General features: G+C 38.0%; 1 protein-coding gene across 1 annotated transcript in view; it reads left to right on the forward strand.

The window, feature by feature from the left end:
• Positions 1-16,318, forward strand: part of LOC103299803 (sodium/hydrogen exchanger 9B1) — an 88,132-nt gene that overhangs the window by 43,067 nt on the left and 28,747 nt on the right. The window contains 1 exon segment of the mRNA XM_054721826.1: positions 15,833-16,008. Within this exon segment, the coding sequence (XP_054577801.1) occupies positions 15,833-16,008 (176 nt within the window).

The raw sequence follows: 16,318 nt of genomic DNA on the forward strand, positions 1-16,318 counted from the left end.
GTAGTGACTTTAGAATACAGGGGATTCAAAATATAATTCAGAGTATTTTAAAAATCCTCATCTGAGGATATGTTTATAGATTTGAGAGAGAGAGGAAGGAAGAGAGAGAGATAAAGATGTGAGAGAAACATCAATTGGTTGCTTCCTGTGAGCACCCTGATTGGAATTGAACCTGCAACCTGGCCAGGGCAAATTGATGGGATTTAATAACTGATCAATAATGAGAAAGTACATCTAAAATCAAGGAAGATTTTGAAGTTTTTTCTTTGGAATCTGTATATATATATATATATTTATATATATATTATTACACACACACACACATATTTTTTTTTTTTGTAAGATGGAAGTATTGCTACTCCAGCTTTTTTCTCATGACCATTTGCCTGAAAAAGTTTTTTTCATCTCTTCACTATCAATCTGTGTGAGTCTCTTGTTCTGAGGTGGGTCTCTTGTAGACAGCAAATTAATGGGTCATGTTTTCTTATTTTTCAGCTACCCTGTCTTTTGATTGGAGCATTTAATCGATTTATATTTAAGGTTATTGATAGGTACTTGTTAGTTGCCATTTTTATTCTTTATGCCTGTGTTCCTTCTTCCCTTTCTATTTCTTCTTTTTACAGTAGTCCCTTTAGCATTTCTTGCATTGCTGTCTTGGTGGTCATAAACTCCCTTAGCCTTTCTTTGTCTGTGAAGCTCCTGATTTCACCTTCAATTTTTAATGATAGCCTTGATGGGTATAGTATTCTTAGCATCATCCCTTCTAGCCTGATGTGTTTCTGTTGAGAAATCAGTTGATAGTCTAATGGGAGATCCCTTGTAGGCAACTTTCTGTCTCTCTCTGGCAGCCTTTAAGATTCTTACGTTGTTGATATTTAGCAATTTAATTATGCTGTGTCTTGGTGTCAAGTCTTTTTTAATTCATCTTGTTGGCACTCTTTGTGTTTCTTGGACTTGTGTGACTTTTTTCTTCCCAAAATCAGGGAAGTTCTGTCATTATTTCTTCAAACAAGTTTTCTATTCCTTGCTCACCTTCCTCTTCTTCTGGCACCCCTATTATGCGGATATTGTTTCATTTCATATTGTCCCAAAGGTCCCTTAGGCTCTCCTCCTGCTTTTTACGGTGTGTTTTTTTTTTTTCCAGTTGCTGCTCTGCTTGGGTGTTTTTTTCTACCTTGTCTTCTAACTTGCTGATGCAGTCCTTAGCTTCTAGTCTACTGTTGAAACTTTTCATTGTGTTCTTTATTACAGCTATGTCATTCTTCATTTACTCTTGATTCTTACACATGTTCAATTTGTCTTCCATCCTTTCCAGCATCTTTATAACCATTGCTCTGAATTCTTTCTCTGACAAATTGCTTGCTTCCATTTCATTTATTTCCTTTTCTGGTGATTCCTCCTTTTCTTTCATATAGGGGTTCCTCCTTTTCTTTCATATAGGAGTTCATTCTTTTTCTCCCTGTTTTTGTTGTTTCTTTGTGATTGTTTCTATCTATTAGATCAAACTGCTATGCCACCCACATTTTTTGTTTGTCTTAAATAGATGTTTTGTGGGACCCGGTGGTGCATTCTCTCAGGTCTTCTGGGCTGGGTATTCTAGAGATACCTCCTACTTGAGATATTTGAGTCTCTTGGTATAGTTGGGTCTTGAGTGTTGTTGTACCATTCGTGGATGGAGTCTCCTCTCAGGGTGTATATTTATGTGGCTCTCTCTCTACCCTATTGACCAAACAGCAAAAAATACAACTCAACAAGACACAACACAAAGGGAAGAAAATATGAATGTACTCACGACCCTGATAACCCCAAGTGACTAACCAAGAAAAGAGAATTAGGAGAAAGAAAAGAGAGCAAAAATGATATCAAGAAAGGTAAAAAAAAAAAAAAAAAAAGTCGGAGAGAAAAGAAAAAGGAGCCAAAAGGAAAAAATATATATATATATTATATATATATATATATATATATAATATATAAATATTTTCATATAATATATATATGAAAACACCACAAAAAAAAAACAAAACAAATAAACAAAAAAAAATGCAAACACCCAGAAAAAGGGGAGGGGACAGAATCTGTAGAGGCAGGGCTTATATACAAAAAGTAAGATTAAGGAATTGAATGAACAGGAGAAGGACCATAGTTCAGTATAGAGGAGGTAGAAAGAGAATGAGTGATAAGAAGAAAAGAAAAATAAGTAAATAAATAAAACAATTTTTTTAATCTATTCATTTATTTTTGGAAAAGGAGAATAGAGGAGAGAGCAGATAGGCTTGAGTTTAGTGATTAAAACTAATTAAACAATTAGGAGAAGAAGAGAGCAAGAGAGGAGAGGAAAAACAAAAGCATAAAACAAATTGACTAGCGAAGAAAGAGAAAAGAGAGGGGTGCATGGACTTGGAGCAGGGAAGAGGAAATTAGATACATGAGTAAGCCAACAGAGACTACAATAATAATACACGTATAAAACAGATAAAGATGATCAACTTTTAACAAGGGGTAAAAAGACAGGAAAGAGAAAAAGCTAAAATAAGAACAGGAGAAAACAGGATGAAAAAGGGAGAGATGGAGAGAAAAGAGTAGGACAAAAAGTAAAAATAAGATAAAATCATAAAATAAATAAAATTTTAAAATTAAATGAAGAAAAAGTAATACAAAAGATAAAACAAAAAATATTAATTTTTAAAGTAAAATATAGAAAATTAAAAAGTGAAGTGTTGTTTGCTTCAGTCTAGTTTTAATGCCCCATGGGAGCTGGTTTAAGACCCCACTATTCTATTCTGTCTGCCACTTCTCAGTTTTCTGTTAGGTAGTCAGCACCATGTTGAAGTTCCAAGCGATCTACTGCTCCTCTGTTTGTATCTATCTCAACAGCCTTGGCTGCAATCAGGCAGGACCAATCTGCCTGCTTTGCCTGTCTGCCTGCTGTCAGTCACTCAAATGTCTATTTCTGACAGGGCTTTAGGGGGAGGGGGTGCTGTATCGCTTTCTGGCACTAAATGGCCCCTCTTCAGCCCAGTCTCTGATTGCTCTTGGGTGTTATTCAGAGTCTTTGTTTTATTTGTAAAGCTCAAGGTGTAGGCTGGGTGTGGCTGTATTAGATGCCTTGAGGCTGCTGGGAGAGCCTGGTGGCTCTTCAGGAGAAAAATGGCTGCTTAGGTTTGGAGGGTCACAAATGTCTCAGTGCCAGATTCCTGGTCGCCTCTCCCCAGACTCCACAAATCTGCATGTCTACCTGCATGGCAGCCTCGTGTGAGTGTTTCTAATTGAAAGTCCCATTAACCAGGGTTTAATGAGTGAAAGCAAAGACAAAACAAAGGCAAAACAACCACATGACTGCAAGTTTCTCTCCCCCTGGCACCATGTAGCTCAGGCAGCTCTTCAGTCCGCCTTTCTTGGTGCAGCCTCTCATGGCTGTGGACTTAGATCTAGATTCCCCAGCCACCAGCAACCCTGTGGGCTTCCTTTCCAAAGTCGGATGTTACACCTGTCCCCAAGGGACACGGACTTGGTGCTGTGCAGCTTCTTTCTGACCCTCTTGGCCCGTTGGTTATTATATATTCATGGTCCTGGCCAGGTAAATCAGTTGGTTAGAGCATCATCTCACAGTTGTGGGTTTGATACCTGGTCAGGGCACATACAGTGATCAACCAATGAATGCATAATTAATTGGAACTACAAGTTGATGTTTCTCTCCCTCTCCCTCTCTCTGTCTCTCTGTCTCTCAATATCTCTCTAAAATCAATTTTAAAAAACACTTAAAATATATGTGAGTTTCATTCTTTTTTTTTTTTTTTTTACTTTTGCTGGATTAACAATATTTTCTTTGTTCTACTTTGGTTTATTCCTTTAATCTTTAGAAATTAGAAACTCACCCTGGCTGGTGTTGCTCAGTGGTTGGAGCATCATCCTGTAACTGAAAGTTCAAGGGTTTGATTCCTGGTCAGGAAACCTACCCAGGTTGTTCGTTTGATCCCTGGATGGGGTGGGTACCCAAGGCAACTGATAAATGTTTCTCTCTCACAATGATATTTCTCTCTAACATTTTAGTTTCTCTCACTCTCTCTCTCTCTCCCGCTCCCTTCCTCTCTCTGTAAAGCTCAGTAAACACATATCCTGATTAGAAATTAGAAACTCATCCTCCTAATGATTACCTATAATTTTGGAAAACACATACTTTAATTCATAGCAAGTTGTCACTTCCCCCACTTCTTTATTTTTTAAAAAAAATTTTTATTAAGGTATTATATGTGTACATATCTTACCATTGTCCCCCCACTCCACTCCCATACATGCCCTCACCCCCCAGAGTTTTGCATCCATTAGTTATGCTTATATGCATGCATACAAGTCCTTTGGTTGATCTCTTATCTCCCCCACGTCTCCCTAACTTTCCCCCTGTAATTTGACAGTCTGTTTGATGCTTTACTGTCTCTGTATCTATCTTTTTGTTCATCAGTTTATAATGTTCTTTATTATCCATAAATGAGGGAAATCATGTGGTATTTTTCTTTCATTGACTGGCTTATTTCACTTATCATAATGTTCTCCAATTTCATCCAGGTTGCTGCAAATGATGAGAATTCCTTCTCTTTTATGACAGCATAGTATCCATTGTGTAGATGTACCACAGTTTTCTGATCCAGTCATCTGCTGATGGGAACCTAGGCTGTTTCCAAATCTTAGCTATTGTAAATTGTGCTGCTATGAACATAGGGGTGCATATATCCTTCCTTATTGGTGTTTCTAGTTTCTTCGGATATATTCCCAGGAGTGGGATTACTGGGTCAAATGGGAGTTCCATTTTCAGTTTTTTGAGGAAACTCCATACTGTTCTCCACAGTGGCTGCACCAGTCTGCATTCCCACCAGCAGTGCACGAGGGTTCCTATTTCTCTGCATCCTCGCCAGCACTTGTCGTTTGTTGACTTGTTGATGATAGCCATTCTGACAGGTGTGAGATGGTACCGCATTGTCGTTTTGATTTGCATCTCTCGGATAATTAGTGACTTTGAGCATGTTTTCATGTGTCTCTTGGCCTTCCTTCTGTCTTCTTTTGAAAAGATTCTATTTAGGTCCGTTGCCCATTTTTTTATTGGATCATTTATCTTCCTTTTATTAAGTTGCATAAGCTGCCTGTAGATGTTGGAGATTAAACCTTTATCAGTGATACCATTTGCAAATATGTTCTCCCATAGAGTGGGCTTTCTTATTGTTTTGTTGATGGTTTCTTTTGCTGTAAAAAAGCTTTTTATTTTGATGTAGTCCCATTCGTTAATTTTCTCTTTAGATTCCATTGCCCTAGGGGCAGTATCAGTGAAGTTCTTTTGGCATATGTCTGAGAATTTGTTGCCTCTGGATTCGTCTAGTATTTTTATGGTTTCTCGTCTTATGCTTAAGTCCTGTATCCATTTTGAGTTTATTTTTGTGTATAGTGTAAGTTGGTAATCTAGTTTCATTTTTTTGCATGTATCTGTCCAATTTTCCCAACACCATTTATTGAAAAGACTGTCTTGACTCCATTGTATGTTCATGCCTCCTTTGAAAAATATTAATTGAGCATAGTGGTTTGGGTCGATATCTGGATTCTCTATTCTGTTCCATTGATCTATATGTCTGTTCTTGTGCCAGTACCATGCTGTTTTGAGAACAGTGGCTTTGTAATACAGCTTGAGGTCTTGTATTGAGATCCCTCCTACTTTATTCTTCTTTCTCAGGATTGCTGTGGCTATTCGGGGTCTTTTTTTATTCCAGATGAATTTTTGGAGAATTCTTTCTAGGTCTGTGAAATATGCTGTTGGTATTTTAATGGGGAGGACATTGAATCTGTAGATTGCTTTGGGTAGTATGGACATTTTAATGATGTTGATTCTACCAATTCAAGAACATGGTATGTTCTTCCATCTGTTTATGTCTTCCTCTATCTCTTTTTTCAGTGTTCTGTAGTTTTCCACATATAGGTCTTTTACCTCCTTAGTTAAGTTTATTCCTAGGTATCTTAGTTTTTTAGTGTGATGGTAAATGGGATTGCTTTTTTAGTCTCTCTTTCTGAAAGTTCACTATTGATGTATAGAAATGCAATAGATTTCTTGGCGTTAATTTTGTATCCTGCTACATTGCTGAATTCATTTATTAAGTCTATTAGTTTTTTGATGGAGTCTTTCAGGTTTTTTATGTACAATATCATGTCATCTGCAAATAAGGACAGCTTTACTTCTTCTTTTCCAATTTGGATGCCTCTTATTTCTTATTCTTGTCTAATTGCAATGGCTAATACTTCCAGTACTATGTCAAACAGGAGTGGTGAGAGTGGGCATCCCTGTCTTGTTCCTGTTCTTAGGGGAAATGGTTTTAGTTTTTGCCCATTGAGTATGATGTTTGCTGTGGGTTTATCATATATCACTTTTATGATGTTGAGGTATGATCCTTCTATTCCCACCTTGTTGAGAGTTTTTATCAAGAAAGGGTATTGGATTTTGTCAAATGCTTTTTCTGCATTAATTGATATGACTGTGATTTTTATCTCTCAATTTGTTTATGTGATGTATCACATTTATTGATTTGCGGATATTGTACCATCCTTGCATTCCTGGGATAAATCCTACTTGGTCATGGTGTATGATCTTTCTGATGTACTGCTGGAGCCGATTTGCTAGAATTTTGTTGAGGATTTTGGCATCTATGTTAATGAGGGATATTGGCCTGTAATTCTCTTTGATTGTGTTGTCTTTATCTGGTTTTGGTATTAAGGTAATGCTGGCTTCATAGAAGGAGCTTGGAAGTGTTCCTTCCTCTTGAATTTTTTGGAATAGTCTGAGGAGGATAGGTTTTAGTTCTTCCTTGAATGTTTGGTAAAACTCCCCTGTGAAGCCATCTGGCCCCATGCTTTTGTTTGCCGGAAGCTTTTTGATGACTGCTTCAATTTCTTCTATAGTTACTGGCCTATTGAGCTGTTTAGATTCTTCCTGATTGAGTTTGGAAGCTTATATTTTTCTAAGAATATGTCCATTTCCTCCAGGTTGTCCAGTTTGTTGGAATAGAGTTGTTCATAGTATTTTTTAACAATCCTTTGTATTTCGGCGGGGTCTGTTGTTATTTCACCTCTTTCTTTTTTTTTTTTTAATATATTATTGATTTTTTACAGAGAGGAAGGGAGAGGGACAGAGAGCCAGAATCATCGATGAGAGAGAAACATCGACCAGCTGCCTCCTGCACACCCCCTACTGGGGATATGCCCGCAACCCATGTACATGCCCTTGACCGGAATCGAACCTGGGACCTTTCAGTCCACAGATCGACGCCCTATCCACTGAGCCAAACCGGTTTCGGCTATTTCACCTCTTTCATTTCTGATTTTGTTTATTTGGGTCCTCTCTCTTTGCTTCTTGGTGAGCCTGGCTAGAGGTTCATCAATCTTGTTTATCCTTTCAAAGAACCAGCTCTTGGTTTTGTTGATCTTTTGTATTGTTTCTTTGGTCTCTATGTCATTTATCTCCGCTCTGATCTTTATTATTTCCTTCCTTCTGCTTACACTGGGCTTTTCTTGTTGCTCTCTCTCTAACTCTTTGAGTTGTTGGGTTAGGTAATTTATTACCATTGTTTCTTGTTTTTGCAGTAGGCTTGTAGAGCTATGAACTTCCCTCTCAGGACTGCTTTCGCTGTGTCCCATAGATTTTGGATTGTTGTATTTTCATTGTCATTTGTTGCCATGGTGTTTTTTATTTCTTCCTTGATGTCTCTGGTAACCCAGTCATTGTTTAATGGCATGCTGTTTAGTCTCCATGTGTTCGATTTCTTTGGATTGTTTTTATTGTAGTTGATTTCCAGTTTTATGCCACTGTGATCTGAGAAGATACTTGATATGATTTTTATCTTCTTGAATTTGGAGAGACTTTGCCTATGTCCTAACATATGGTTTATCTTTGAAAATGACCCATGTGCACTTGAGAAGAATGTATATTCAGTGGCTTTGGGGTGAAATGTTCTGAAGATGTCGATTAATTCCATCTGGTCTAGTGAGTCATTTAGGATTGCTGTTTCTTTGCTGATTTTTTGTTTAGAGGATTTGTCCAATGGTGATAGTGGGGTATTAAAGTCTCCTACTATGATTATATTGCTGTCAATCTCTCCTTTGATATCTTCCAGGAGTTTTTATATATATATATATTTATATATATATTTTATTGATCCTTCACAGAGAGGAAGGGAGAGGGATAGAGAGCTAGAAACATCTGATGAGAGAGAGACATTGACCAGCTGCCTCCTGCACACCCCCACCGGGAGATGTGCCCGCAACCAATGTACATGCCCTTGACCAGAATCAAACCCGGGACCCTCCAGTCCGCAGACCGACGCTCCATCCACTGAGCCAAACCAGTTTCGTCCAGGAGTTTTTTTTTTTTTAATGTATTTTGGTGCTCCTGTATTGGGTGCATATATGTTTACCTGAGTTATTTCTTCTTGTTGGATTGCTCCCTTTAGTATTATGAAGTGGCCTTCGTTATCTCTTGTTATGTCCTTCACTTTGAGATCTAATTTGTCAGATATAAGTATTGCTACCCCAGCTTTTTTTTCATTTCCGTTCGCCTGGAAAACCTTTTCCCATCCCTTCACTCTCAGTCTGTTTGTGTCTTTTTTTCTGAGTTGAGTTTCCTGTAGACAGCAGATACATGGGTTTTGTTTTCTTATCCAATCCATTACCCTATGTCTTTTGATTGGGGCATTCAATCCATTTGCATTTAAAGTTATTATTTATAGGTACTTATTTGTCACCATTTTTATTCTATACCCCTATGTTCCTTCTTTGCTTCCTATTTCTTTTTTTTTACAGCAGACCCTTTAGCATTTCTTGCATTGCTGGTTTGGTGGTAATAAATTCCCTTAGTCCTTTTTTGTCTGTGAAGCTCCTGATTTCACCTTCAATTTTGATTGGTAGCCTTGCTGGGTACAGTATTCTTGGATTCAGACCCTTCCTTTGCATGACTTTGTATATTTCATTCCATTCCCTTCTGGCCTGATGAGTTTCTGTTGAGAAATCAGTTGCTAGTCTGATGGGGGTTCCTTTGTAACTTTCTGTCTCTCTCTGGCTGCTTTTAAGATTCTTACTTTGTCGTCGGTGTTTGCCAATTTAATTATAATGTGCCTTGGCGTCGGTCTTTTGGGGTTCATTTTGCTTGGGACTCTGTGAGCTTCTTGGATTTGTGTGGGGTTTTTCTTCCCTATATCGGGGAAGTTTTCTGTCATTATTTCTTCAAACAGGTTTTCTATTCCTTGCTCAGTTTCCTTTCCTTCTGGAACCCCTATTATTTGGATGTTGTTTTGTTTCGTGTTGTCCCAAAGTTCCCTTAGGCTCTCCTCCTGCTTTCTAATTTTTTTTTCTAGAAGCTGTTCTACTTGGGTATTTTTTTTCCATCTTGTCTTCTAGCTCACTTATGCTGTCCTCTGCTTCTTCTAGTCCACTCTTAATGCTTTCTATTGAGTTCTTTACAGCAGCAATGTCATTTTTCATTTCTTCTTGGTTCTTCTTAATTTCCTCTTGGTTCTTACTCATATTGTCGAATTTGTCTTCCATTCTTTTCTGCCACCTTATGACCATTTCTCTGAATTCTTTCTCTGACATGTTGCTTGCCTCCATTTCGTTTACTTCCTTTTCTGGTGATGCCTGCTTTTCTTTCCTATGGGGCTGTTTCTTTGTCTCCCCATGGTCTCTCTTCTCCGGATGTCTTGTTATGTAGTTCTCTCTCTCCTTATCCCAGGTGAAATCTGACCTTTCCTTGGTGCAGTGAAGAGTTCCTTTGAATCCGCATGTTTGCGCCGATTGGGGACCGGTGTTTTGGTGCTCACAGCTGTTCAGTGTTTGCCGTTGTTGTGGAAAGTCAGGCTTCCAATAAAATCCTCTTTACCTTGCAAGATGGCGAGGTTTCCCCCTCTGAGCCCGCAGCTCTGGGAGGGGACCCAGCCACTGTGGGTGCTGCACGGTCAGGGGAACCCTCCTAGCACTCCCCCACCTTCTCCTGGAGTTTAGCTGTCCCTTAGCTTGCTAACAAACACTCCCCGTGCGAGTAGGGGTATAGAACAAACACTCCCCGAAAGCTGTTCTTTCTTTCTGTCCCGGGACCAGGCTCAGAACACATCTCTATTCTGCCGCTATTTTCTCCGTCCCAACATCTAATAAATCTCTCCTTCATCTTCAAAGCAGCAGTGTAGTATGTTTCCATCTCTCTCTCACTTTCTGTGCTCTGCTTCCCTTGACACATTTCCTTCTCTGACTCTGACCCCTTTCCTCATAGTAGGACCCTTATGATTCCCCACTTCTTTATATATTCCCTCACTAGTTTATATAATCTAGCATTTTAGTCTAAGGTTATTTTTAAGTTCTTTATAATGAACGCTTCTATAGATTTAGCAATAAATTTCACTGCTCACTATTGTTTCTTGTAACAATAATCACAATAATTATAATAGTAGCAGATACTCATATAGTGCTTACCATGTGGCAGATAAAGCTTGATATTATTAACTTTTTAATCCTCCCAATAGCCCCGTGAAGTAGATACTATTATTATTCCCATTGTGGAGTGGAACATACAAACTGAGACAAAGAAATGTTATTTAGTTTTCCTAAGGTCAGACAACTAATATATGGATCCAGATTTTGGCGCTGCCTGAACTGTTATTCTTAATGTCTTCACTATTCTGCCTATTCTCTTATTTCTGATCTTCTTTCTTTCTTTTGTAATCTTTTTCCTGATGAGTTGATCTTCTAGTTTTTTTAAAACTGATCAAAGATGATAAAAGGATTCCTTAAATATTTGAAAATGTCTTCTATATGGCTTAGTATTGAATTTTAGGTTCAAAATTATTTTCCCTCAATATTTTAAAGATATCATCATTATCTCTTTGTATTAATTTTACCCATGAGAAACCTCTTACCAAATTAATTGTTTTTATTCCAGAGAGAGAGAAGATGAGGGAGAGATAGAAACATCAATGATGAGAGAGAATCATCCATCAGCTGCTTCCCGCATGTCCCCTATTGGGGATCCAGCCCACAACCTGGGCATATGCCCTGAGACCTCCCGGTTCTTGGGTCAATGCTCAACCACTGAACCACACTGGCTGGACTCAAACTAATTTTTAATTTCTTTTCCAGTTAATATAATCTACTTTTTTTTTCCTGTTTGGAAGCTTGGTGTGTTTTCCGTCCCCCTACCCCACAAATAACTTCTTGCTATAAAAAGCATGTTCCTTGGACAGCAGCATTAATATCACCTAGAAGCTTCTTAGAAATGCAGAATCTTGGGTTTCACCCAGACCTTTTGAAACAGAATCTTCATTTTAACAAAATCCTCATGTAATTTGTTTGCATATTAAGGTTTGAAAAGAACAGCCTTAAATAGGTCTTTTTCCTTAGTGAAATTTTTCATCAATGAAGACAAATAGGGAGAATAATACAATGAACACCAAAAAAAACCTCGACTTAAATTTGTTATATCTTAAAATCACCTGAGGAGCTTTTGAAAATCTCAACAATCATAGGAGTAATGTCAGAAAGATGGCAGAATCTGTAGCCTCGGGCTCTTTTTCCACAATGGAGATACTCATTTAGCAATAAAAGGCCCATTTTACCTTTGTCAGAATTTCAGAAGCCACTTAAGAGATTACAGCCTCCCAGTCAAGCACAAGGCCAAGAGGGAGGCACATTGGAGCAATTAGGGCATTCCATTGTATTTACCCAACATACCTCATCCTTCTGCCTGAACAACAAGGTGCAACAAGGTTCATCCTTCTGCCTAAACAAGAGAGCTCCTGATTTTTGACTTCTCTCTCAGGATGGAAAGAGAGACATGGAACATGTGTCCTTCATTCTGGCTTTTAAAAAATGTTTTTATTGATTTGAGAGAGAGAAGAAGGGAGAAAGATAAAGAAACATCAATGAGGGAGAAACATTGATCAGCTGCCTTCTGCACAGCCCCTATTAAAGCTGGCTACCCAGGCATGTGCCCTGACTGGTAGTTGAACCAGAGACCTCTCAGTACATGGGAGGACATTCAACCAATGGAGCCATACCAGCCAGGGCCTAGATTCTGGCTAGTTGAGGGGCTGCCCAAGGGACTGTCTCTCCTTACTCAGATTGCTGACAGAAAAGAGACTGGCAAACTTTAGCCCTTGTCAGTGTTGCTCAGTGGTTAAAGCGTTGGGTTTGCTTCCCAGTCAATGGCACATAGCTGGGTTGCAGTTTTGATACCCGGCCTCAGGTGGGACACATGTAGGAGGCAACAAATCAATGTGTCTCTCACATCAATGTTTCTTTCTCTCTCTCTTCCCCCTTCCCTCCCTCTCTTTTCCCCTTCCACTCCCTCTAAAAATCAATAGGTGAGGATTACAAAAAAAGAGAGAGAGAGAGAGAGAGAGTGAGAGGAACTGGCAAACTTTAGATGCCTGAGTCCTATGGATTGCTACAGCTCTAGAGGTATTGCAGTACTGCAGATAGACCCCTGGGGATGCTCCAGAGTAGGAAAAGGCAAAACTCTTCACCTGGAGATAACACACCCACACCCAGAGAAGACATATCCCTGAAAGGTTTGACAGGTCCCTAGAATCTCTAGCTGGGCTGATTGGTGAAGATCTCTCCCTAGTGAAGACAGTCCATAAAGACTGTTTTCAAATATGAAAATTTCACCAAATGATAACAAGGCACATCAAAGGAACAACTAAAACTCCAGAAACCATTCCTAAACAAATGGAAATGTGTGAATTACTCACCAAATAATTCAAAGAAACATCTTTAAAATGCTCAGTGAGCTAAAAGAGAACACAGACATCTAAAAATGTCAGGAAGAGTAAAAGCCCCAGTTGCCTAATGGATAAGGCATTGGCCTCCTAAAAATGTCAGGAAGAGTAAAGACAATCTCTTCAATAAATTGTATTGGGGATATTGGACAGATACATGCAAAAAAAAAAAAAAAGAAAGAAACTAGACCACCAACTTACACCATACACAAGAATAAACTCAAAATGGATAAAAGACTTAAGTGTGAGTTGTGAAACCATAAAAATTCTAGAAGAAACCATAGGCAGCAAAATCTCAGACATCTCTTGTAGCAATATGTTTGCCGATATATCTCTTAGGGCAAGGAAAACAAAAGAGAAAATGAACAAATGGGACTACATCAAAATAAAAAGCTTCTGCACAGCAAAAGAAACCATCAACAAAATGGAAAGGGATCCCATTGTAAGGGAGAACATTTTGCCAGTGATACATCTGATAAGGGGTTAATTTCCAAAATATATAAAAAACTCATACAACCTAACAAAAGGAAGACAAACAACCCAATTAAAAAATGGGTCAAGGACCTAAATAGACACTTCTCTAAAAGGGACATACATATGGCCAAGAGATATGAAAAAATGCTCAAAGTCACTAATCATCAGAGAGATGCAAATTAAAACAATGAGGTATCCCCTCACACCTGCCATAATGGCTACCATCAACAAGCTACAAATGCTGGTGGGAATGCAGACTGGTGCAGCCACTATGGAGAACAGAATGGAGTTTTCCTCAAAAAATTAAAAATAGAATTGCCATTTGACCCAGTGATCCCACATCTAGGAATATATCCTGAGAATCCCAAAACATGGATCAGAAAGGATATATGCACCCCTATGTTTATAGCAGGGTTATTTACAATAGCTAAGATCTTGAAACAGCCCTAGTGCTCATCAGTTGAGTGAATAAAAAATAAGTACACTTACACAATGGAATACTATGTAGCTACAAAAATGAAGGCTATCTTATCCTTTGAGACAACATGGAGGGACATGAAGAGTATTATGCTAAGCAAAATAAGCCAATCAGAGAAAGACAAGTATCACATGATCTCACTTATGTGTGGAATCTAATTTAAAAAGTGACCAAAAAAATAGATCCAGAGACATGGAAGTATGGAACCCACTTTTTTTATTAATCTCAGAGGGAAGGGGAGAGGAGGGCAAGAAAAGATTAACCAAAGAACCTATGTGCATAACCCTTGAACACAGACAATAGTGTGGTGAAAGTTGTCGGGGGAGGGGGCCTGGGATGGTTTGGAGGGGATCAATGGGGGAGAAGGGGACATAAATCATACTTTTAACAATAAAAAACATAAATTTAAAAATGTAAAAAATAAGCATATCAGGAAAGTCAGGCATGAATCAAATGAGGTTACCAATAAAGAAATAGAAACTATAAAAAAGAACAAAAATTAATTCTAAACTGTAGTATACAATAACAAAATTGGGGGGGGGGGGTTGGAATGACTACTGGGATCAATAACAGACTGGATCAATCTGAAGAAATAATTATTGAACTTGATGCCAAGGTTATTTGAAAATCAAGTCAGGGGAGCAAAAAGAAGAACAAAGGAAAATGAAGAGATCTTAGGGACTTATAGGATACCCTTTAATAGACCAATCTACATAATATGGGAGTTTTAGGAGTAGAAGAGAGAAAAATAGTCATAAAGCCTATTTGAAGAAATAATGGGTAAAAACTTCCAAATTGAGAGATAAAATGGACATACAAATTTAAGAAGCTCAAAGACGTTCCACTTGAGTAAAACCAAAAAGACCTACACTGAGACACTAAATCTGTCATAAGTCATAGACTCTCTCATTGATGTTTTTATCTCTCTATCCCTCTCCCTTCCTCTCTCTCTAAAAATCAATAAAAACATGTTTAAAAACAACAACAAACATGCCCTGACCGGTTTGGCTCAGTGGATGGAGCGTCGGCCTGCGGACTGAGGGGTCCCGGGTTCAGTTCCAGTGAAGGGCATGTACCTTGGTTGCGGGCACATCCCCGGTGGGAGGTGTGCTGGAGGTAGCTGATAGATGTTTCTCGCTCTCTATCCCTCTCCCTTCCTCTCTGTAAAAAAAAAAAAAAAAAAAAAAAAAAAAAAAAAAAATCACAATAAAATTAAAAAAAAAAAAACAACAACAAATAAACCAAAAATAACAGTTGACCAAGATGTGCAAAAATTGGAGCCGAAACCGGTTTAGCTCAGTGGGTAGAGCGTTGGCCTGCGGACTGAAAGGTCCCGGGTTCGATTCCGGTCAAGGGCATGTACCTTGGTTGCGGGCACATCCCCAGTCGGGGGTGTGCAGGAGGCAGCTGATCGATGTTTCTCTCTCATCGATGTTTCTAGCTCTCTATCCCTCTCCCTTCCTCTCTGTAAAAAATCAATAAAATATTTTTAAAAAATTGGAAACCTTGTGCACTACTATTGGGAATAAAACTTGAAAACCAGTTTAGAGATTCCTCAAAAAAATTAAAAATAGAATCACCATAAAATTATTAATTCTATTTCTGAGTATATATCCAAGAGAATTGAAAGCAGAATTTCAGAGAGATGTTGCAGTAGTATTCACACTGGCCAAAAGGTGGGAAAAGCCCAAATATCCATTGACAAATGAATAGGTAAAGAAAATGTGGTATATGCATACAATGGGATATAATTCAGCTTAAACAAAACAAAAACATGGAAATCTTGTCACTTTCTACAACATGATGACATTATGAGCCTTGATGACATTATGCTGAGTGAAATAAGCCAGGACAAATACCTTATTTTAGTGATATATTTAGAGTACTTAAAAATCATGGTAACAGAAAGTAGCATGGTAGTTGTCAGTGGTTGGGTAGGGGGGACATTTTACCATCATTAAATGGCATTCACTCAAAATCAGAATTTTTATACCTAAAGTTGTAAAAATATATCTGCTATAAATTTTAATAAAATTAACTATTTGGTAAAGTGTATGTTTTAAAATTGGTTTTTAAAGTCTTCTCTCAGTTTTGTAATAGGTGCTGTCTCTCCTGCTGTTGTTGTCCCTTCCATGCTAAAATTGCAAGAAGAAGGATATGGTGTTGTGAAAGGCATTCCAACCTTACTAATGGCTGCTAGCAGTGTGGATGACATCTTGGCTATCACTGGATTCAGTATATCCATGAGCATAGTCTTCTCCACAGGTAAACAAGAAAATACAACCACTGCCATGTAATTCATAACTTTTTGTTATTTCCTTCAGTTATTAAGCAAGATTTTTATAAATTTAATAACTTTTTATTCTTTATTGAAAGCTCATTCTAGACCAGGGAGGAAATTTCAATGGGTTAAGAAACCACTACTTAACACAAATTATTTCATTTTAATAACCATATATTTCAATTAATTTGATAACTTATCTGCTCAAGTTGCTTTGGAATTCTATCACAGTTTTTAATAGATAATTTTAAGCAGTAATATTATTAGTACTACTAATATATTTAATAGATATTT

This window comes from Eptesicus fuscus, chromosome 2, assembly GCF_027574615.1.
Source record: "Eptesicus fuscus isolate TK198812 chromosome 2, DD_ASM_mEF_20220401, whole genome shotgun sequence".
NCBI lineage: Eukaryota > Metazoa > Chordata > Mammalia > Chiroptera > Vespertilionidae > Eptesicus > Eptesicus fuscus.